This window comes from Phodopus roborovskii, unplaced genomic scaffold (assembly GCF_943737965.1).
Source record: "Phodopus roborovskii unplaced genomic scaffold, PHOROB, whole genome shotgun sequence".
NCBI lineage: Eukaryota > Metazoa > Chordata > Mammalia > Rodentia > Cricetidae > Phodopus > Phodopus roborovskii.
In genome coordinates, this window is record NW_026126433.1 from 8287366 (window position 1) to 8311358 (window position 23993).

At 43.7% G+C, this 23993-nt stretch overlaps 1 protein-coding gene across 1 annotated transcript; it reads right to left on the minus strand.

The window, feature by feature from the left end:
* Positions 1-5857: 5857 nt before the first annotated feature.
* Positions 5858-23637, minus strand: Lrrc31 (leucine rich repeat containing 31). Its single transcript, XM_051185711.1, is given in 10 exon segments — positions 5858-5949; positions 5952-6200; positions 8278-8445; positions 8525-8560; positions 9738-9796; positions 15602-15638; positions 15641-15664; positions 15667-15762; positions 17468-17637; positions 23456-23637. Coding segments are annotated over 10 exon segments (1113 nt in total).
* Between the last annotated feature and the right edge of the window lie 356 nt (positions 23638-23993).

The following is a 23993-nucleotide window of genomic DNA, read 5'->3' on the forward strand; positions in this document are numbered from 1 at the left end:
CGGTCACAGGACAGCTTGGGGACAGTCAGTTCTCCTTTTGGACCATGTGGGTCTGTGATCACACTCAGATCAACAAGCCTCATGGAAAGTGCCTTTTATCTTTTATTTCATCACTTCCAGGACTGAGGTTTTTTTTTTTTTATTTTTTTAATTCTCCAGACTTTTATTGATTCCTTTCAGAATTCACATCATGTATCCAGATCCCACCCATCTCCCCATCTCTGACTGCACCCTCTGCCCTTGCAGCCTCCTCACAAAACAAAACAAAATTTAAAAGAATAACCAAAAACCAAACAAAGCAAGCAAGCAAACAACAACAACAAAAAAAGGTGGGGGGAAGAGTCATCATGGGACCCAGTGAGTCACACAATTTACCCTTTAGTCCTGCCATCTTTATTTGCAAGTGTTCACTGCCGTGAGTCATTGGTCTGGTTTGAGACCTCTGGCCCCTGTTGTACCATCGATAATGGGCTCTCCCTGGTTTCTCTTGGCTATCCTGTTGTTGTCTTGTGTTGTAGAGATTCTGAAGTTCTGAATCTGTAGGCTCCTCCCCTTCACCTGCTCCAACAGTTCATACACGAGGTGGATATTGGGATGGGCCAACTAATATCCCTGGTTCTCAGCTTGGGTGTTAGCTGGTTTGGTCAGGCTGCCAGCTCTCCCCCATCATCACCCAGGCGAGCTCTCCAGCACTGCCTCGCCCAGCCCACCCAATGCAGGCTGCAGCAAGGACTGAACCAGTTCTCCTGTTCTCAAGTCCTCAGACCCAGCTCAGCACACTCACACCACTAGGGCCAGCTCCACTGTCTTCCCCAGGCATGGTGCATGGCCCTCTCTCCTGATTGCTGTAGAGGGCCATACAAGGGGAAGTCAGCTCGCCTGCTCCCATGCCCTCAGGGCTGGTTCACCACCACCACTACCACCACCACCACCAACAGGGTCAGCTCTACTGTGCTGCTCAAGTGAGATGCACTCCTGTGGCGAAGGGTGGGGCCATCTTTTCTCATTGTGGGGTGCAGCTCTCCTGCTACAGTATCTAGCAAGGGGCAGGACCAGCTCTCCCAGGGCCAGAGCAGGGCGGTGCCAGCTCAGCACAGCCTTCGGATTTCAACACCGCATGCTTGAACCCACCCCCCATGGTTACACGGGCCAGGAACATCAACAGAGACCCCAGCTGAAGCAGGACCATGGACCTAGACATGCCCTTGCCAGCAACCTGGGCTTCACTAAGGCCCTAGTGTCAGCATGAACCTCAGACACCAAAACGGTCTCAGGTGGCTGACTGGGCCCTGGACATCCACATAGGCCCTGGTAGCAAGGGCCATGGACATCAACTCAGACCCTGGCTGCTGTAGAGCATGGACCCAGACATGCCCTTGACAGCAGCCCTGGCCTGGATGACACAATGGCCCCAGGTGACAGTGCAGGCCACTCAGATCAGCACGGTCTCCAAGGCAGCATGGCCCTCAGTCACCAACGTGGCCCCAGGTGGCTGCCCAGACTACAGGCTTAGGCACAACCCTCAGTGGTGACAGGAGCCACAGCCATCAACTCAGGTCCCTCAGCTGCTTCAGGGACTCAGACTAAAATTGGCTACTGGCAATAGCCCAGGCCTGGACATCACCTCGGACTCTGGTGGCAAACAGGCCATTTACATTAGCATGTGCAAACAGATTTGTCTTCAGGCTGATAGCTCACAGAAAAACAACACAGAGACTTATTATTAATTATGAAAACTCAGCCTGCAGCTTTGGCTTGTCCGACTAGCTCTTATAACTTAAATTAACCCTTTCTATTCATCTACCCCTGCATGCCCTTCTCCCTCTGTGTCTGGCTGGTACTCCACCTTTCTTCCTCCCAGAGCTCTGTCTGTCCAGAAGCCTGGCCTATACCTCCTGCCTAGCCATTGGCCATTCAGCTCTTCATTAACCAATCACAATGGCAGTTCTTCACACACTGTAAAGGAGTATGCTACAACAAGCGTGTTTCTCACCACCCTCACCTCTTCAGAGTCACCCCTGTCCCCAGCCCATGTACCGCTCCACCCCTGTCTCTCTTCCACCTTCCCTCCCTGTGCTCGCTCACTGTAGTGGTATCCGAACTGCCTGGTGCCTCTGTGCATGGTTGAGTTCTGCTCCCACCAGCCACATAGCATGGTGTGGAGCTGTTGCTGTTGCTGTGTCTCCGGCCAGGGCTAGAAAAATCCCTGGGACTGACTTTTTAAAGCCAGCATAGTCAGTTCTAGTCCATCCAACCTGTTGCATGTGTAGTAGTTTATCCCTCTTTGCACATTAGTGAGCACGTGTATGGGCCCATGATCACACATCCAAAGGCCAGAAGGATACTGGGTGTCCCCTACTGACTCACTGTCTTGAGATAGTCTTTGACTAGAATAGGAGGCATGCTGTCTGGCCAGTTTATGCCCTTTGATGCTGGGCATATGGCCTAGTCTCACAATCAATCTGTTCAAGCATTCTCTCATTATTGAAAGGTTGGTTATTAGGAATAAAACTCCAGTGAATATTCACACATAGGTCTTTGCAAAAGACATAGATGCTTATGAATTCATGGGGACATTGGAGAGAAAGGAATCCACAGAGCATCCCCTTCTGGTGTTCTCAAAATCACCTCATTCCAATGGTTTTGCCTTTTGAACGGAACTTATTTTAAATGTAATTTTATCACATTTTAAAATTTATTATTGGGGAGGCATGTGCATTCCATGGTACATGTGTGGAGACCAGAGAACAACATGCTTCATCATGTGGGTCCTGGGGATTGAACTAAGAAGATTGTCAGGTTTGGCAGCAAGGACTTTCACAAGCTGAGCTATCACACAGATCTTACATTATACATCTTTAAACAATAATTGAGTTTTTAGTTATTCATGTAGTGTCATGTAGAAAAAAAAAACCCATTGACTCACATGTATCAGAATACAAATGTATAGCAAACATCCTTGCTGTTCAGTGACTTACCCTCTAGGAAGTGAAAACATTTAAAGCTTGCACAGTGTAACACAAACACTCTCATTAACAAACAAAAAGCAAAAAAAAAAAAAAAAATGCCCAGAGAAAATATTTATTGGAATTTGTTTGTTCCATCCATAAAAGATTTTATTTTATTTCAGGAAACATGATTCTGACCCCCTTTTTTTTGTTTTTGTTTTTTTTTGTTTGTTTGTTTTGTTTTTTTTTTTTTGAGACAGGATTTCTCTGTATTGCTTTGGGGACTGTCCCGTCCTGTCCTAGAACTACCTGTGTAGACCAGGCTGACCTTGAACTCACAGAGATCTGCTTACATCTGCCTCCTGAGTGCTAGGAATAAAGGTGTGTGCCACCAACACCTGGCTTGACACTGTCTTACTGTCTTTTAAATTATTTGCTATGCTAAAAAGAAACTCCCAGCAACTCCAGGCTTTGTGGAACACATATAACATATAGGGAAACAAGGCAGAAAAATCTCAGAATGAGAAATAAATCTGATGCATTACCAAAAATATAAACATTCCTGGTGGGCTTCCTAAAGAGTAGATGGATTAATTATACATTCCAAACAAATGCAAATCTTGCTCTAAAGCATCAGCTTTGTTTTGTAAGATAGACTAAAGACACATTCACATTATTATTATTATTTTGTGTGTGTGTGTGTATGTATATGTGTGTATATGTACAGGTATGTGTGCTTATACAGATGTGTGTGCTTATAAAGTGTGTGTGTGTGTGTGTGTGTGTGTGTGTGTGTGTGTGTGTGTGGTGTGTGTAAACCAGAAATGTTCCTGTGGGGCAGCACCCACCTGGTTTTGAGGTGTGGTCTCTCACTAGGCCTGGTGCTTGGCTATTGACAGACAGGCTGCCAGGGAGCCTCAAGGATCTGCCTGTCTCTTGTCTCCACAGCACTGTGATTACAGACAAGCATATCATCACTTGTCTCAGTCTGTGGAGGAAAACTCCCATGACTGCTCCAGGGTAGCAAAAAGAAATGTCTCCAGACAGTAAGGGCTAGGAAAAGTTCTCATCTATCTGAGGGGAAAATAAGAAAACAGATGCTTTCTGATGGTAATTTTCTCTTCACTTCATCTTGAAAAAAAATCCTCTCTGAAAAACTCTGTCTCCACATAGCTACATTCTTGACATGCAGCCACATATCTCTCTTTAATACATACATCTCTCTCCTACACAGCCACACATTTCTACACACAGTTACATCTATTTACACGTGGCTACACATCTCTCTTTTTACAGACATTTCTCTTCTACCTGTCTTTCCTATGGAGCTTCATCTTCCTTGCCTCTACAGTTGCTAAGCATCTCATTTACGTATCTCTCACCATAGCGCACTTCACACAGTTCCTAGCACAGCTCCTCTATGTAGCAGTAACTCTCTCACACACATACTTCTACATCATTCTCATCTGCATCCTTCACTTGGCACGCACACATTCTCACCCTGTGTAGCTCTTGCATGGCTCTGCATTCTTCATACATTCTCCATAGTTACATACCTTCACATTTCTTCCTACATCTCCCTCATTCACACCCTGCACACACAGCGCTTTTCCAGCAGCCTCCACACAGTTCAATACAGCTTCCTTCTCTGTGCTGCAGCTGCTCCTCTCATAGCTAAGCATTTTCAGGGTCCGACCCATTCTCATAACGTAAGATACATCATGTAGTTTCTCTTAGGCTAGGGATGTCACATTGACTGGCTAGTGAGTAACCCTTGACCATACATATATCCTAAATGGTTAGGGTTCCTGAACAGAAAATAACATTGGAAATCAAGAATTAACAATAACAATTAATTAGCTGGACCTTAAGTGGTAAGGAGTGCAAGCAGAAATCCATTTCTAAAGGGAGTTATGTCTTCTAAAGTTGCTTTAAGCTCTATCCTTGAATCAGCAAAGCACCTGGGAAAATACCCTCATGTGTTTGTCTCTAGGGGAAACAAGATATTCATCTCCAGGGGCAACCAGCCTTCTCTGAATTTGTTCTGGTATAAAATTAGTTGTCTGTATAAAAGGCGGTCTTTGTAACTGAGAATACTATTACTTTCCTGTGTCAGTCTGAGTAATGTAAAATATCCTATTATTATTTCTGTTCATTAAAATTATATAGATTAAGCAGAAATCATCTTCCTGACTACCCACAGCGAAATGTGTGCCCAAAAAGTGTAAAACATACCACCAAATGGCTGGGGAAAGAATCCCACAGCTGTTCTTATTAGGGAGGTATAGTAGTGACACTTGAGAAAGTTATGGGCAGAAACAACTAGTCATTTACAGTCAGTAACCCCACAGCTTTGCAAAGTGGGGCTTCCCAACAGGATGTTATGACTCTGATGGGTAGAGTTGTTAAATACGTTGTCACTGTTGTGTATTCCTATGGCTGCTTGCAACCTGCAGCTCTGGGCAGTCACTCCTTGCTTTTTTATGTGTGCTACTTAGATCAAATTCAGGTCCTCATGCTTGCAGAGCAAGCACTTTCTAGACTGAGCAGTCTCTGCATCCCCATATATGGTTACTATAGACCAGTGAGTGGTTCTCAACCTACCTGATGCTGTGGCCTTTTAATACAGGTTTTCATGTTGTTGTGAAGCCCTACTATTAAATTATCTTGTTCCTACTTTATAACTATAATGTTGCCACTGTTATGAGTCATAATATAAATATCTGAAATGCAACTTCTATGAAAGGGTTGTTTGACCGCAAAGGGGTTACAACCCACAGGTTGGGAACCACTATTATATATAATTACAAAAATCTTAGAATATAAATATTTCTAAACAACACTTCCTGAGATCAGCTGATGTTGGGATTCATTCATATTCTTTTCCTCCATTAGAGAATTATTCATTATTAGGAAGCAGCACACTGAAACCCACTGTGGTCAAATTGAATGCCCCTTCTGTGGTTGTGGGTAAAGCCTTCTGGTCTTCCTTCTTCGAGGCTGGTATGACCCATCTTCTCATTCCTATCTCAGTGACCACAGGAAGTTTGGTCACAGAACATAGTAAGTGCCTAAACCATCGCCCACGACCCCGGGAACTCAATGGCCAAAGGCTGAAGTCTAGTTCAGTTAGCTTTTTAAGGAAGCAGAGGTTTTGGCAGAAGATCGCCCATCCTGTGTCACAGATGCTGTTGTTGTAGCTCAGGTCAAGCTTCTGCAGCTCAGCTAAATGGCCTGTCCATATGGCTGAGGCTGGAAAACAAAAATCACTCTAAAATATAAGGATACTCTCCTTTATCTGTTCCCTCTTTCCAGTAACACACCTCTTCTGAGATTATCAGCAATTGATAATGACTTGCTGCTAGCTTGTAGTTTCATTTGGGTCACCAGAAAGCATTTTACTCAGAAACTTTATCTCCATGTATCCCATGTACAGCTTGAAAATAGACATCCCCATCTTTCCTCAGCCCTGACTGGAAGAATTTCACTTGTGTGTTAGTTTAAGTGTTCTGCTCCGCAGAAGTCCCAGCTCTACTTTCCCTGACTAGATGCACAGAATGATGGCACACTGGCTTTGACTGAGGACCATTGGCACACAGCCACCTTGCAGTTAAAAGCTGGTTAGTTATTCATTGCTTATTAATTCTATCACTATTCATTCAACACTTATTTAACTGAGTTCATTCATGTTGGAGGTGCTGGGAATTGAGCCCAGGGTCTCAAGCTCGAACATGCCAGGTAAACATTCCCCTACTGAGCTGCATCACCATTCCTAACAGTAAATCCAATGTGCAAAATATACCAGATAGTTTTTTGTTCACTTTAGAGACTTCTAGTACACAACATAGTTTCCTCTTTATCATATTGTGGCCTAAGAGAAGATGATGGCTTCTACAGGAATAAGTAGGCAAATTACCCCAGGCAAATGGCACCTGTATCCCTCTTCAGCTGAACCCAGAAAAGGGTTAGGGAGAAAAGTGACACAGAACCTCAGAACAAAGGATCTTGAGAGTCTTCTGTGAAGTGTCCCTTTGACCATCTCTGTTGATGGCAACTATGGTTCTGTCCTCCACCCCATGCTCTTTCAGTTCATCCTGAAGCTGACCTCATGGAAGGAAGGACCTCGGTCTGTCTTCTAGTGACTTTGACCTGTCACCCCCACACTCCACCTTGGTCAGCTCATCTCAGGGAATACTTGTGGCTCCAGAAATCAGAGAGCTGGTAGCAGAGTCATGATGGAGGTCACTAAAGCTAGGTGGGAGACACCATGCTCTTCATTGTTCCCAGATGGACATGGACACCAGTACTATAATGAGGATAGTGAGCTCAGGTACATTGCCTGGACTCAGATAACTTAAATTAGTCCTTATTTAATTCCCCTTCCATACTTCTAAACTGCCCTAGGGGAAGTGTCAGATTTGTGCTACAATACTCCTTTAAGCCTTCTCATGTCATTTTTTTTAAAAACACAGAATGAACTTCTACTCACAGCCTTTAGTGAGCTAATATCTGTAATAATTGATACTCATACTTCATTTATGATGACAAGCTGTTTCCTTCCTTCCTTTTGTTTTTTCAAGGTAGGGTCTCTCTGCATAGCCCTGGCTATCCTAGAACTTATGTATGTAGACCAGGCTGTGCTTGAACCTGGAGATCTGCCTGCCTCTGTCTCCCAAGTGTTAGAATTAAAGGTGTATGCCACCACTACCTGGCATGTTTTTTCTTTACTTTATGTAATTCTTTATGTACTTAACTTTAAAAGATATATTTTATTTATGTATGAGTGTATGTGTCTATGTAGAAGATGCACACCTAATTGCAGGTGACTATGAGAGCTTTAAGTACTCCAGTGAGGGTGCTGGGGACAAACGCAGGTCCTCTGCAAGAGCATCATGCATTCTTAATTGCTGAGACATCTCTCTAGTTCACTGTATTAATTTTTTTATATTATTAGCTTGTTTTGAGATGACAGGGATTGAATCCAGGGCCCAATGCATGCTTGGCAAGTGCTCTACTACTGAGAGACATCCTCCTACCTCAAAAGCATTTTTGGGTCAACTTATGGGAAAATTAATAGTGCAAGTAAGCGATAGATGATGGACTCTTTGTGGTTGAAGCAGAAGTTATTTGGCAGGAATGCCCCCTTCCCTTCTTATCACCATCTTCTCTTCAGAAACACTCTCCTGTCATATGGCTCCAGAATTACATTATTTGGTTTAACCAGATCTCTCTTACATTGGTACTGGGAAAAAGGAAGCTGCCATAGTCCCAGGTCTACTACCTGGTCCATGCTTTGTGTCAAGTGTCCCCTTGGTAGGTTAATACAAACCCAGGAGAATCACGTTCTCTGTCACCAGGGCACCGCTGCTTAGTCTCAACACTCAGATTGACCGTGGCAGCTTCAGTGTTTGAAGAAGCAGCTTCAGATTCCCACCAACACACTTATTCCAAGAAAGGTTGAGCATTTCCAGAGCAGGGAGGTAAACAGAGGCTTCAGCTAAAATTGTAATGAGAATAGTATCAGTAACTTGGATCCCATGAGAGATCGTAAGGGCCAGAACAGTATATTAACACACCCAGGGCTGAAAAGGTTGTACTTGGGACACTATTGGCTACATCAGAAAATTAGACTTGATTAAATCAGATGCACCATTAGATGAGATTTCTTTGATTTCTTTTGTACTTAAGAAGGAGAAAGGGCTAAGGGGTGCAGAAAGCTGGTCAGAATTTTCAGAGTGCACCTGGATTGGTAGCTATGCCAATGTATGGTCTTGTTGAAATTCAGAGATGGGCCAAGCTTCTCTAGGACTCAAGAACACTGAGCTGTGTTTGTATTTACTTCATGCAATTACCCAGGCAAGGTGTGGTGGTTTGAAAGGGAAAGGCCCTCATAAGCTCATATATTCAAGTGTTTGGTTCCCAGTTGGTGGAACTGTTTGGGAAGGAGTAGGAGGTGTGGCCTTCAGGAGGAGGTGTGGCACTGTGCATGGGCTTTGAGATTTCAAAAGCCCTCACCAAGCCCACTCTCTCTCCGCCTCCTGCTGTGGATCAGATGTGAGCTCACAGCTGCTCCAGCACCATGCCTGCCTCCTGTTGCCACGCCCCTTACCATGACTGCATGGTCTCATCCTCTGCACCTTAAGCAAGCCCTATTAAATGCTGCCTTATATACGATGCCTTGGTCATGGAGTCTCTTCACAGACATAGAAAAGTAACGAAGACACAGGAAAGGAACTAACACGCTTTTGGATGGAGGTTTTAAATGCTAATTAATTCTCAGATGGCACCTAAGTTAAAATTAATCATAACAATTTATTCCCAGCCACAATAAGCACTTTGAGAAGTCTGTTAATAACCTATGTACTAATAACTAATAATGTAGAGAATGGTGAAAACGTGTTTCAAGGAGGGACCTTACAAAGAAGTACATACATTAGGTTTTATTCTTGACTCAGGTACTTGCTTTGCAGCCCAGGCTGGCCTCCATCCTGCCATCCTCCTGCCTCAGTCTCCTGGATGTTTGTACTACAGGTAGGCACCACACATTTTGCCTTAATTATAAATTTCTTATAAAGGCTACAAAAAGGCTCCTAAATCATATGGTGACTGTGTTAAAAAGAAATAGTCACACCTGGATCTGAAAACTGTGTGAGAACTACCCGGAAAGAGCAAAGACTGGGAGCCGAGTGTTCCAGAGATCAGAATAGGAACAGTGAGAACTCAGGGACACTAAAGGGAATCCGCCTGAGGCTCCGGCAAAGAGGTGGAGAGGTTCTATGGCCAGCTTACCTGACCCTTTGGGGTCACACCCAGGAATGTGGCCTCCTCCTGAGCTGCTGCAGACTATCCTGGCCATGGTAAAAACCCAACTTGCTTTTAAATGACATTTACAGACTCTACAATAATATAAACAGTGAACATTTGTCCAGCATTAGGAGGCAGCTTCCCCAGAATTGCCTGTATCTTAAAGCCACTTGATCCTCACAGGCTGGTGATGTACATGCCATTGTTATATTCTCTATTTACAGACACTGAGGTCTTGGGGACCTGCAGTCACACAGGCCACAAGAGCCAGAGCCAGATGTGACTGCAGATGTGTTGTCAGCAGCTGAACCGAATACTCCCCCACAGGGTAACTGTAATTAACTTTAAGGCACTCAGAGACCCTGGCAAACACATCTATAGACATTCTGCAGACATCTCAGGGCCCCATGCTAAAATCGTCAAGTCTGAAAGGGTTATAGCCTGGGACAGGGCTGGCAGGACTACACAGAAAAGAGCAAGTATGTGTGGGCTGAAGGAGAGCAAGAGCTCTCTAAACACAGACTTCTTAGAATTTGGAGTAAGTCATTTTTATTAATATGTACTAGAAAATAACCACTCATTTCTGTTAATAGAGTACATTTATTTCATTTAATTAGAGCCCTGTCTGGTCCATGGCACAATTTTAAAGGAATTTTTAACTGGAATAATATATAAAAGAGGATTAAAAGCAGGACAGTTTCCACCGTTATCCAAGAATCATCATGGAAACACACTTCTGGGTGTGCCTGTGGGGGGCAGGGTGTTTCCAGAGACCATTAACTATGGTTGAGGTCCTGGACCAAATGAAAAGGAAAAACAAACCAAGTATCAGCATCTATCTCTCTCCATTCCTTGATGAGGCTGTCATGTGACCGTGCTCCCGGCATTGTATCTCAAACTGCACAAAAACCAACTTTATTTCCCTCAAACTGTTTTTGCTAGGCATTCTGTAAAGTAACTAATTCACACTAAATCCAGTTCTAGTCCTGTGTACAATTACAAAAAGAGTGTATTAGGTTTCTTTTTGGCTTTGTTGCTTTAAATTTTTATTTGGGGAACAGCCTGTAACTTCTTCAGTGGTTGATGCCAGAGAATACACCTTGTGTTTCTAGGGAGTGTAGTGGGGTATTGTTTTGTATTGCTCTTTTAAACTTGAATCAGAATAATACCTTATTCCACAGTTTTTGAGACTGGTAATATGTCTTCAGGATCCAAAATTAGTCAGTCAGATCTCTGTTGCTGTGACAAATGCCTCTGAGGGCCAGGCATGGTAGTGCCTGCCTATAATGCCATCGTGCAGGAATAATCAGTGAGGAATGGAGAATCTGAGCCCAGCTAGAGTTACAGAGTGTGACCTTGTATCAAAGACAAAACAAAACAACCCATGGGAAACAAAGGAGCAAAGATTTGGTGCTATAACTTCAGGCTTTGGTGACACAGAACTTCTTGTTGAGTGAGCGGTGAAACGGAGCTCCAAAAAGCAGGAGAAAGCTCGAAGAACCAAGGATAAGATATGGCCATCAAGGGCATGCTCCAGGATGCCTTTCCCTGGTTGGACCACACCTCCTACTGATCCCAGCACTTTCAATAAACATCCCACTCAACTCTGAGTCTGTCATGGTTGATGCACTGATGAGGCAAAAGCTCTCACAACCCAGCCACCTCAGGACATCACTCAGTGGCTAATCTATTTGTATTAATCATATGAATTCTGACATCTACAGGTTTTCCTTCTGTGAATTTTGAATTCCCTAATGTCCTAGGGAGAGGATATTTGTATGACTGAACCTCAGTGAAACCCTTGCTTACAGGTTCAGATGAGCCCCAATAGAATACGTCACACACATGTCACAGCTCATTGCTGGAGTAGTTAAATGTACCCCGTTCAGCTCCACTGAGAAAGAACTCTTGGGAGATTGCACTTGGTTCCTTAGGGCTTTGTCTCACAAAGACTTTCCTTTCCCAATTGTATTTTGTGTCTTTTCCCTGTAATAAATCTTTGCTATAAAGTACAACTATATTGTGAGATTTGAGTCTTCGTAGGGATCAATGAAACTGGAAATAATGCTGGGGTCCCTAGTACTGTGTGGGCAAAATGCTTGTTTACCTGAGTTACGGTATGTTTGGGGATATTCTGCAATGTTCCTTCACCTCTGTGCACCTCCCTGCCATGATGGGAAGAAAGTCTAGATTTGGTAGTTCCATGATACAGGCTAGAATAAATGCATGACCTCCAGGATTCCTAAAGAGCAAGAGGTGCTGTGGGGAACGGATTCTGGGTAGTCAGCTAGACTCAGACATTAATAATATCTCACTTTCCCATCAAACTCACAGCATCCTCAATTCATATTCCCTCTCAGAAAATTACAAATTACCAGACAGATATCTATAGTTGGCTTCATATAACCTAAAGCAAAATGCTACTGAGAGCTTCAGATGTAGCATGGTTGGTAGAGTGCTTGCCTAATATGCACAAAGTCTTGGATTCTGCCTTCAGTGCCACACAATCTGAACATGATAATGCATGTCTGTACTCCCTGCTCTGGGAGGAAGAGAAAGGAGGACCGTTAAGAGCCAGGACCTGCCAGTGACAGCATTGGAGAGGGTTCCTAAGGAGCCTGCTTAGCCGAAAGGAGCTGCAGGGAATCATGGAGAAGGCCTGGCCTAGCTGCATAGCTTGCGAATGTCATTGTACCCTGGCAACTCCCATTGTGCTGACCTTGGCAATTGCCATTGTATTCTGTTTCTGATATAGGTATAAAAAGTTTGACTGCTTGGAATAATCTTCTCACAGCTTCAGTTTGGCTGTGACTCCTGCAACCTATGCTTGGTCAAAGATTCATTTCTCACCAGCCATATAAATTAACATTGACCCAGTAAGTAATTGCAGGTGCTACAGGTAACCAGAGTCTATCTTTCTGCTGTTTTCCTGCTTATAGGCTTCTCTGGAGTACTTACCAACATAGGAGACATTATCCTAGGAGACCTGTGGAGCTAGCTTATCTCACGGAGTCTCCCAGGACCACCCAAGCCAAAGTACCTCTCAGTCACTATCATATCTGTAGTGGTTTGAATGTGAATGTCCCCATAGGCTTGAATGTTTGAATACTTGGTCCCCGGTTTGGGGAGGTTTGGGAGAAATGCCCTCATAGGAAGTTTACCAATGGAGCAGGCTCCGAGAGTTTAAAGACACTACACCATTTCCAGTTTTCTCTCTCTGCTTTGTGTTTGAGGTCCAAGATACACACTGGCAGCTTTCTATCCCCCCGGCCACGCCTGCCACCCATTGCCATGCCTCTGCTTCACTCTCACAGACTCTGAAACCCATGAAATCACAAGCCCAAATAAACTCTTCCTTTTCTAAGTTGTCTTGGTCATGGTGTTTTCTCACAGCAACAGAGAAGGAACTGATAACAGTCCCCCATCTTTTTCAGAGCTCCCACAATTGCACGTTATTTTCTTGCTTACATATTTGTTTTCTTCCGTCACTGAAGGTGAGTCCTGCGTGGGGGTGACTACCTCATCCCCAGAGTGGGGAACATCAAGACACAGAAGTGTGTGTGAGAGGATGGTCCAGGAAGAGAAAGAAAAGGAAGAGAAAGTGGGACTCGTGGTCCCAGTAGCCATTCCCTGGCACCCTCCACAGCAATTCAGATTTCACCACAGAACTGTGGATAGGTTTTGTTTTATTCCTGCCCTATGAGGCTGAGGCTCTGTCTGAATTCTGTGGTCATGGTCCAGAGCCTCACGACTGGAAGATGGATCAGTAGTTTCTAGCTAGATGAGCTGCAACTTTGTTTCTTTGGAGTTATCTGCAGCAATAATACATGTAGAAATGGGATGTTTGTTATGGGGAACCCAGGAAGTCCTGAGTATAGTTGATACAAGAACAGCCCTGCCAAGGACCCAAGGCCTCAGTCCCATGGGAATGGCTCGGGAATGGTCCAAGTGTGGGTGTTGACAGTGTGTGCAGAATGTACCAGCCACAGCTTCCTCCTTCTGAATGACCGCAGTCTGAGACTGCTTCACTACAGAGACCCCCCTACCAATATTAGCTAAGCCCTCCTTACTCAGCTGTCTATAACCCCCTCCTCACTCAGCTGTCTATTATAAACCCCCTCCTCACTCAGATATTTGTAATAAACCCCTTCCTCACTCAGATGTATGTAATAAACCCCCTCTTTACTCAGCTGTCTGTAATAATCCTCCTCACTCAGATGTGTATAATAAACCCTCTCCTCACTCAGCTGTCTATAATAACCCCCCTCACTCAGATGTGTATAATAAACCCCTCCTCACTAAGATGTATATAATAAACCCATCTTATTCAACTGCCTATAATAAACATCTTCCTCACTCAGCTGTATATAATAAACACCCTCCTCACTCAGGTGTATATAATAAGTCCACCTCCTTATTCGGCTGTTTATAATAAACTGCCCTCCTTATTTCTGTACTAATCCATCTTTGTGGGGCTTCAGTCAGATCCAGCCAGCTTGCCTGGTTGGTTCCTGAGAGGGGGAGTGTGGACTGAGGAAATGAACTGATAAAGATGCTCAGGAAAAGATGGAGACACAGAATAGAGTCAGGAGGGCTGGATGCCTCAAGTTTATTCTTCAACACTAAATACCCGAACCAAAAAGGGGGCATTACAAAAGACTTCTCATGATACAAGGAGCAAACAGACTTTCTTCCTGAACTCTCCAAACATTTAGTAAAATTGCCCCACACAAAACTAAATTTCTCATTATTTGGCTTTGAGGATTGAGAGTAACCACACCTTAGACCTAGGTAAGGCATCCACACCTACAGTAGTTGCACCTTAGACCTTTAGGTCTTACGATTTTAACCTTGGAAGAGTAAGGATAGTTTTGAACTCTCTGATTGTAAGTCAAGATGAAGTAAAGCCATCTGTATGGACCCCGACAAATGAATTGCCCTCCTTCACATTATTCCAGATGGAGGGACAAGAGTCTGTGGAATAACTCAGCAGACCCAAAAGGTGGTTGTTAGAGTTGAAATTTTATTTTTACTATTTTCCTTCCCCAAAGAGTGTTTTAAAATCTTTGTTATTCATATTTGCCATCCATTTGCATATTAAGCATGTCCTTAGTGGGAGCCAGGAATGTGTGGGTACCTACACTTGAACCACGGGGCAATTCAGGATCAGATCCACTCCTATCTTGGAAGTTGCCCTCAATCTGAGCAGAGACTCAAGGACTCCAGCATGCCTGGTATGCCCAAGGACAGTGAGGCCTGAATGGAGTTTAATGAGATGAGAGTTGGGAAACAAAGGAAGAGAGGCAGAGGGACAAGAAGACATTTGGGCTCTTGCAACAGTTGAGGTCCAAGATGTCAGGCTCCCAAATTAGGATAGTAGATGTTTGATGTGAAGTCATGTTCAGTGTCTTGAAGGTTCAGTATGACCACATACGGACAGGGAAGAGCAATTTCTGATCTTCCTGCTATGGGAGATTGCATTTATATATTACAGGTAATAACTACAGAACTGGGTTGACAGTAGGAAAGAACTTCCATTATCTGAAGTCCGAATGTCTATCCATTATGTATCACCCTGGTCCCTTTTCAGGAACTGCCTTTTCTCTAAGTGTCTTAACTTTGTCATTTAAAAGTCTCATTTTGGTTTACATACCTGTAAGTAATCAAGGTTGTGACACTAACATACTTGTTTCTAAAACGCAAGAGAAATTCAAAAGTTTCTCTTTCAAGTACCAAATCTTGGATTCCTTAACATTTACTGGGTGCTCAGTGCACACACAAGCTCTGGTGACTTGACAGTGACACTAACTTCCCAGGCACACCCACAGGGTCTGCTCCTCGGGGGTCACTTTCTCAGTGAGGTCACATCACCTGCTGTTAGTGAGGATCCAGGACATCCAGGTGCTCTGCCAGGCCAGCTGAGCAGGTGAGCCTTCATAGCCTCCACCCAGTTCCTTGTTGCAGGGGAGATCTAGCATCCTCAGCACATCCAAGGATGCAAAGGCACCATCTACAAAGCATGCCCCAACCCCAGTCCTGTTATGAGTAGTTTCCCCACCAGCCTGGTCCCATAGCCGTGTCAGCCCCAAATAACACACAGAGATGCTGTATTCGATATAAAGCTGTTGGCCTGTTACTAGTGTTTCTTATTGGCTAGCTCTGTCTTAAATATTAACCCATTTCTATTGATCTAAGTGTTTCCATGTGGTCTCATCTTATTGGAGAAAGGGTCCCGACCTCCTCTCAAGTCCCTACATCTTGACTCTCCCAATACATCTCCCAGAATCTTCCTTGTCTCCTAGTCTTGCTTTCCTACTGGCCAACAGTGTTTTATTCATTAACCAATAAGAGAAACAGAATGACATCTCCCACTACAGTCCTGAAATTCATATTGTGAGGCAGTGGGAAAGGTGAGCAGGGAGGGAGGGGAGCAGAGCAGGAGAGGAGGTTAAGTGAATATGCTGTCCTTCTAAAGCAAAAGGAGGTCATTAGAGTCCCTACCAACTATGCCTCAATGGACCCAACAGTGACTTCACAAGCTCTCCCTCTAAGATACCAATTGCCACTAGTTCTTCTGAAGTCTCTGAGAACACTTGACTATATCACCATAGTCTTTGCCCCGGCTGATCCTGCTGCCCTTCAGCCCCAAATAAACACACGGACACTATATTAGTTATAAAACTGTTGGCCAGTGGCTTGGACTTCTTATTGGCTAGCTCTGTCTTAATTATTAATCCATTTATATTATTCTACATATTTCCACTTGGTCTTGGCTTACTGGAGAAAGCCTGGTACATCCTCTCTTCCTGGACTCACATGGTGACTCTGTCTGCCTACCTTTCCCAGAATTCCCCTTGTCTTCTAGTCCTGCCTATCTTCCTGCCTCATTGGCCAAACAGTGTTTTATTCATCAACCAGTAAGAGAAACATATATACAGAAGGACCACCGCATCGCCACCAATTACACTTGAGCACTGACCTTAGATTTACTCAGGCTGCCAGTTAAAAAGACATTGCAGACCCTGAAAGTCTTAGGGAAGAAAATGGTGTTGATCCCTATAACAAATCCACTCTATACAGAGAGCTAGTGCTCACCATGGATACCACTGGAGCCATTATTATTATTTTTATCAGTATCAATAACTTCCTAGCACTGAACATAATAAAGCTGATGTCTTCAAGAGCAATAATAAACCTACCCAGTGTTGGGCCCACAGCAGAGATTTCCTGGCCTTTTCAGAGCCAGTCAGTTTAAAAGCTTGTCTGTTCTGTGGTGTTGATCCTAGGACCTTACACATTCTAAGCATGATGGACTCCTCGCACTGAGGCAGCCCAGCAACTTTACCTCTTTTTAACTTTTGGTTTGAGACAGTTTGATTAAGGTAGTTGGATTGGACTTGTCCTTGTGACCTTCCTTCCTCAGCCTTTAGGATCTCTGTCTATACCACCAAGCCTGACTTAACAGGGTCCTCCTGTTTTGTTTTGTGTTTCTCTGTTTCTTTTTTGTAATAATGAAAGTGTATGGTTACTGTGAACAATTTCAAAAATAAAATACTGGGATTCTAGGCCTGTGTTGCTACATTCAGTTTATATGGGTTCTAAAGTTCAAAGTTGGGTCGTGTTTTCAAGACAAACTTTTTATGACCTGAGCTACCTCCCCAGCCCCTGTTCTTTTATTTGTTTTTTCAAGTTGGAATACAAAGAGATGTCAATACGTTTTGGGAGAGGCGTCACCTTACCCAGTGTTTGAACATCCTCAGTGGTAAGTCCACAGCTCCTCAGCCTCAGGACTTTCAGCTTGCGAACCTGATGCATCTGCTCAGTGAACAAGCAAAGTGTTCCGCTGACAAAATCATTCCAGGAAATGTCCAGTGCATCCACGTCAAGAGGAAAGGCAGCAAAGCAGTTAAAGTGGGCAGAAGAAAATGCAGATCTGTGCGTGTAATTTGTGATTTGTAATACATCAGAACTCAGCGCCCATGTGCTCAGGGTAGGTGTAGTTTCAGGGACCAGACATGTTGACATTTAGCAAAGCAGGGATCTCTTGCTTTCAAGTGAGGAAACTGTCCCATTTATATTTCCCATTTCTTGGGATATTTTCTATTTTTTCCAAAAAGAAATAAGATTGCACTCTAAAACACAGAGATGTCCACACAAGATTCTACCACTTTCTGTTGGTGTTGAACTCTAAGGTAGAAATGGCAACTCTGTGCCTGCTGCCAGTAGTGCAACTGTTGCTATTCTGTAAATACTGTTCTTTGTATGTTGCAAAGCCATCTGACATGCAGCCCCTTGCTCTATCAGACGCTCACACTGGAAGCTGGCGAATGTCCAGGGTCAGTCAGCAGAGACCAGGACTGTCTGTACATTTTTTGTAGCAGGCTTTTTCTTTTGGGCCACCAACCAGCTCCCAAATCATAACATGGAGACTTCTTATCAGTTACAGATGCTCAACCGTATCTTAGTTCTTATTTTAATCTGTTTGTCTTTACCTATGTTTTGCCTCGGGGCTTTTTGCCTTTTTTTCCTTCTGTATATCTTACTTTCAACTGCTTCTAGCGTCTGGCTGCCTGACAGCTGCCTGGCTTCTGGCCCTGGGGCATGTACTCTCTTTCTTCCTCATTCTTCCCTCCTTCTTTTCTCCCTTTCTCTAGATTTCTTCTACGTTTTCCCTTTGCCCGCCAGCCCCACCCATCCCTCTCCGACTAGCTACTGGCTGTTTAGCATTTTATTAGACCAATCTGGTGCCTTAGGTAGGCAAGGTGAAATGCCAACACAAAGGCAGCAGAAACGAATGTAACATCTCTTTACCTGGTTAAAATAATATTCTACAACACATTTTCTTCATTATCCTGATCGCCTAGTTATTACTACCTTCTACTTATTGATTATCATTAATTTCAAGACAGGGCTTCCTTATTCAGGCCTAGCTGGCCTGGAATTTGCTATGTATCACAGAGATCCGACTGCCTCTGCCTCCAGAGTGCTGGGATTAAAGGTGTGAGCCACTGCCACCCTTGTCCTGTCTTATATATAAATGGATAGAGATGTGGCGGGTTTGTGGATTCAGCTTTCTCTGAGTCTGTACCATAGCTTGTAGAAAATTCTCAAAGGACATCTATATTTTCAGGAACAGCAAGGTGGGTGGAGATGGGCAAGGCATGCCTGGATGCTGCTACAGTCTGTCCTGAGCATTAAAAGGACAGCAGGAAGCAGTGCATTGGGCTTCTGTGGTTTCAGATCAAGAGTCTGGAGTTCCAGTTCTGAAACCACAGCTCCAGCAAAAAACCTCCTAGCAGCATTCAAAGCACTCAGCCATTGCATCCTATTCACCATAACCAAACTTTGTAAAGGACAAAAACTGAAAGACCCACAGAGTGTGGACCTTCACACTCCCATTCAGGAAAGGAGCCCCCCCCCCCAAATCACTCACAAGAAGCGGTCTTGATGTAAAAGCATGAGGTCTTTTATATTCCAAGTGCACTGGGGTCCACAGTCATACGCCACACAGAGGTAGAGGACTGAGGACCCTGAGTACAGAATTGAGACAGCTTTTATAGGGTTTTATAGCCTGTGCATCGTAAACCAATCATCTCACAGTATCCAGAGCCTGCGCGGTGTGGACCAATCAATTTAAACCATCCAAGCCCATGCTTTATAGACCAATCAGTTTTCTATATCCCTTGAGGTCTACATTTGTGCTGGCTCCTAGGCAGGGTGACAAATGGCAGTTAGGTTAGGTCACTGGGACAGGGGTTTCACAAGCAGTTTACAAAGTCAGGTAAGTGTCAAGGAGTGTGACCTTTAGCCTATTTACTAGCTGAGGGTATGGTCTGGAATTTAAGATATTTAGTACTTTTAAACTTCTAGCTTCCTGGGATCATTGGAGAGTTGGGTTGTATTTTTCCATCCTTTCAAAACCACTGAATACATAAGGCATAAACAACAACAAAAAATTCTGAAAGGATGAAAATACAACCTAACTCTCTAATGATCACTAAAAGTTAGAAATTTAAAAATATCCACCAGCATGTATTTAAAAATCACCCTAGCTACAAGCAAAGCTCAGGAAAAAGAAAATACATGAAATAGCTTGGTCACGATGACTGGTTTCTGGAAATTATTATTATTATTCATAACCACCTAGTTTCTGAGGAATGTTGTTATTCTCAACAACAGTCTGGGAATTGTTATGGGTCATCCTGCCAACAAAGAAAATTAATAACTAAAAGAGACAGGACTCATGGCAAGAAGGGAAAACTAGAAAGAACAAGTGCTTCTGCCAATAGATATAGCTAACTCCCTGACTGGAGAGTACATTCTCCCTGCCCCCCATTATCTTAATTAAGGACAAGGTCACTGAGCCCGCTGGTCCTAGAGAAAGAAAACCTCCTAACCTTGCAGGTGCACTAAACAATCCCGCCTTATAAAAACTGTGTACGCTATGAAGTCTCTGTAACCTAGGAAACCTTATTAACCATCCAAGTTTTGAATTATCCCACGACCTTGCTTTAAGGCCTAGTGAAAATAACAGGCTAGCATTGAAACTGGCCTTGTTAGCTTTGATGTAAATCCTATAAAAGCTATCTCAATTCTGCCCTCGAGGTCCTCAGTCCTCTACACCTGCATGGCGTACGACGGTGGACCCCAGTACACTTGGAATAAAAATTCCTCATGCTATTTGCATCGAGACCCGCTTCTCGTGAGTGATTTGGGGTGTCGCCTTTCCTGAGTGGGAGCGTGAAGGTCCACGCTCTGCAGGTCTTTCAATACAAGAAAAGAAAAATCATGCTTTTCTGACATCAAACACTGAGTTAGCAGCTGACTGCTTTCATTCCGGTTTTTGTTTGAATTCATAAAGGATGTTAAGTCTCCTTCCTGGTGGCAACTTCATGAAGGAAATGTAACTGCTGCACTCAAACACAAACCAGTGGTAAAACCAGCATCCATCAGAATCCCCTGAGGATGGGCTGAGATATAGATCCTAGTTTAGTGTCCATCAGAGTCCCCTGAAGTGTTTGTTAAAACACAAGACAGAATAATCCAGTTCTGCAGGTTTGGCTGCATTCCCAGAAGTGCTGAGTGTCTCTAATCCCTTAGGTTTGGGCTTATAATTTTTGCTAAGAATCCTATCCTAGGGTTGTGCAGATAACTCAGTGGGTTAGGACACTGGCCCACTCAACCTGAACAACTGAGCTTGATCTTGAGGCCCTGGGCTAAATATAGAGGGAAATGACTTTCTCAAGTGTCTTTTGACCAATATACATGAGTGAGAGATAGTATGCACATATGCATATGCACACACATAACAAATTAACTAAACAATTAGTGTAACTTAAAAACATTTTTTAAAGAGCCCTGTCCCATTATGGCATAAATTTAATTAAAATTAATTTTAAGTAATTAAAATAGTTCTATATTCTAAATATCTGTATGTCCTTCCCTCCCCTATGCACGTATGAAAGCTAATCCCCACTGTATTAGTATTGAGGGGCGGGATCATGGATTGGAGAGATAGTTCAGCAGTTAAGAGCCCTGCTGCTCTTTAGAGGACCCAAACTCAGATCCCAGCACCCCTATGATGGCTCACAATCATCTATAACTCCAATCTCAGGGGTTTGGCGCCCCCTTGTGGCATCAGTGGCCCATATTGCACATACACACATGCAGACAAAACACAAATAATAGTAAAATGAAATATTTTAAAGAGGAAGACAGGATATTATTCAGGCAATTAATTTCTGAAGGTGGAGCTCTCGCAAGCATAGTTAGTGGTTGTAGTGGTTCGAATGAGGCGTCCACAAGTCTTCAGCATCTGAATCCTTGGCCACTTGTTAGTCGCCCTGTTTGGGAAGGCTCAGGAGGTGTGGCCTGGATGAAGGGAGAGTGTCGCTAGGGCAGACTTTGAGGTTTCCGGGGTCCTCTCTCTGTTTCCCATCTATAGTTGGGGATATTAGCTGTCGGCTGCTGCCTGCTGCCTCCACTCCTAAGCTGAGGACTCTAACCTTTCGGAGTCATAAGCCCAGAACAAACTCGTCCATATAAGTTACTCGGTTAGTGTTTTATCACAGCAACAGAGAAGTAACTTCCAAAGGGAGCTGGCTCGAAGGAGCCTGTCCTGTGCACTGTGGCAGGACACTGCCAGAATACACGATGGAGAATGGGAGTGGGCAGAGGCCTCACTAGACCAAGACATATTGATCTTGCACTTTCTGAACTCCAGACAGACTGTTCCCTACTGCAGCCCATGTAGGCTAAGACTAAGTTGAGGATTGTAGCTTATTTATTTATTTATTTATTTATTTATTTATTTATTTATTTGGACTCTTTGCTCTTTGGGGGCCTGCCACCTAGCTCCCAAACAATCACAGGGAGACTTACTATGACTTATAAATGCCTGGCCTTAGCTTGGCTTATTTCTAACCAGTTTTTCTTAAATTATCCCGTCTATCTTTTTCCTCTGGGTTTTTACCATTCTCTATTTCTGTATATCTTTTTTCTCTTCTCATTCTGTGTCTGACTGTGTGGCTGGGTGGTTGGCCCCTGGTATCCTCCTCTCCTTTTCTCTCTCCTCCCTCTTCTCTTTTTCTCCTCCTATTTATTCTCTCTACCTGGCTGCCCCTCCTATCCTTGCTCCTGCCTTGCTATTGGCCTTTCAGCTCTTTATTAGACCAATCAGGTGTTTTAGACAAAGTAACACAGCTTCACAGAGCTAGACAAATACAACATAAAATAATACAATACATCCTTGCATCATTAAATATTCCACAGTATAAACAAATGTAACACATCCTCAACTAATATTGCACCGCAGAGGACACCTAATTTTGAAGTAGTTTTGGAATCTCTCTATTGGCAGATGCATGCTGTCTCGTCAGAGGCTTTTTTTAAGGTACCGAGAAGCAGAATTGAAGAGTAAGGTGGGAGGAGGGCTCTTGACTACTGAAGAGATGCTATGGCAACAAACTTCGTTACTTTTGGTTGTAAAAGATGTAAACAGTTTTGCTTTTGTCCCTCCACAATAAACAAGGCAAAACCCCTTTAACTTCTCTGCAGGGCTCATGGGTTAGATTGACTAGTTTATAGTTTTGGGGGAACAGATTTATCTCAAAGAGCAAGAAGCAATAACCAGTAGGTAAAATTGCTCAGAAAGAAAACAAGTGAATTGATCTAAGCTCAGCTCACATCTGGGAAGCTTTAGGGAGGACCAATTTACTTTCTTTTTTCTTTTGAGGGAAGCCCCCACAGAAGGCTTTTATTTGTTCAAAGAAACCAATGCTTCTTGCTGTAAAACAAGAAACAATCCCAACAACTGTCAGTACTTTCAAAAGCAACATACCAACTTGATTTTCATTTGTTTTGTTTTGTTTCACAGTAGTGAGTTAATGGAGGCCAGGATGGCTTGAAATGCCCTGAGTAGCCAAAGATGACCTTAACCTTCTGATCCTTTGCTGCTGCCTCCCAAGAGCTGGGGTTACAAGTGTAATGAGGCTATGGTGGAAATCAGGGCTTGGAGAAAGCTGCCAAATTCTCTCTATGTTTGTTTTCTTCCCGAATAAACAGTATTGCTGCTGCTTTCTGAAGGTGTTTAGGACCGCTTGGGGGACCTCAGTGTGCCACATGGGTCACTGTGTACCTTTTGACTGTTCTTCTTGATATAAAGGCCTTACATTCTCTATACAAAGTTAATATCATACAGACCTGTTTCCTTGGCATCTGCAGCTGTTAATCCACAATTGTTCAAGTCTAGACACACGTCAGCAGCCTTTCTGCACAGCTGCTTCAGGAACCAGTCACTTTCTTTCATATCGGGTTCCCATTCCATTTCTAAACTGATAGGTATGGCTGTGTGAAGAACAAAGAATCTGCTATATAGGTAACTCATGGGTGTTGGTGGTACATGCCTTTAATCCCAGCAATTAGGAGGCAGAGGCAGGCAGATCTCTGTGAGTTCAAGGCCAGCCTGGTCTACAAAGCTAGTTCCAGGACAGGCTCCAAACAGAGAAACCCTGTCTTGAAAAACAAAAACAAACAAATAAAACAACAACAACAAAACCAGTGTGGAAAGAGACAGGTACTGTAAGGATGGAAAATTTTAGCCTAATTTTCCCTAGACTCTGCCCCCTAGCAGTGAGTAGGCAAAAGGTCATTCTTGACTGTTCACGACAGGGTGGGTTTACCAACAGCACCTGTGAGTGAATGAGAACAGGAAATGAGCCGTGCCACACTACCCAGGAGCCC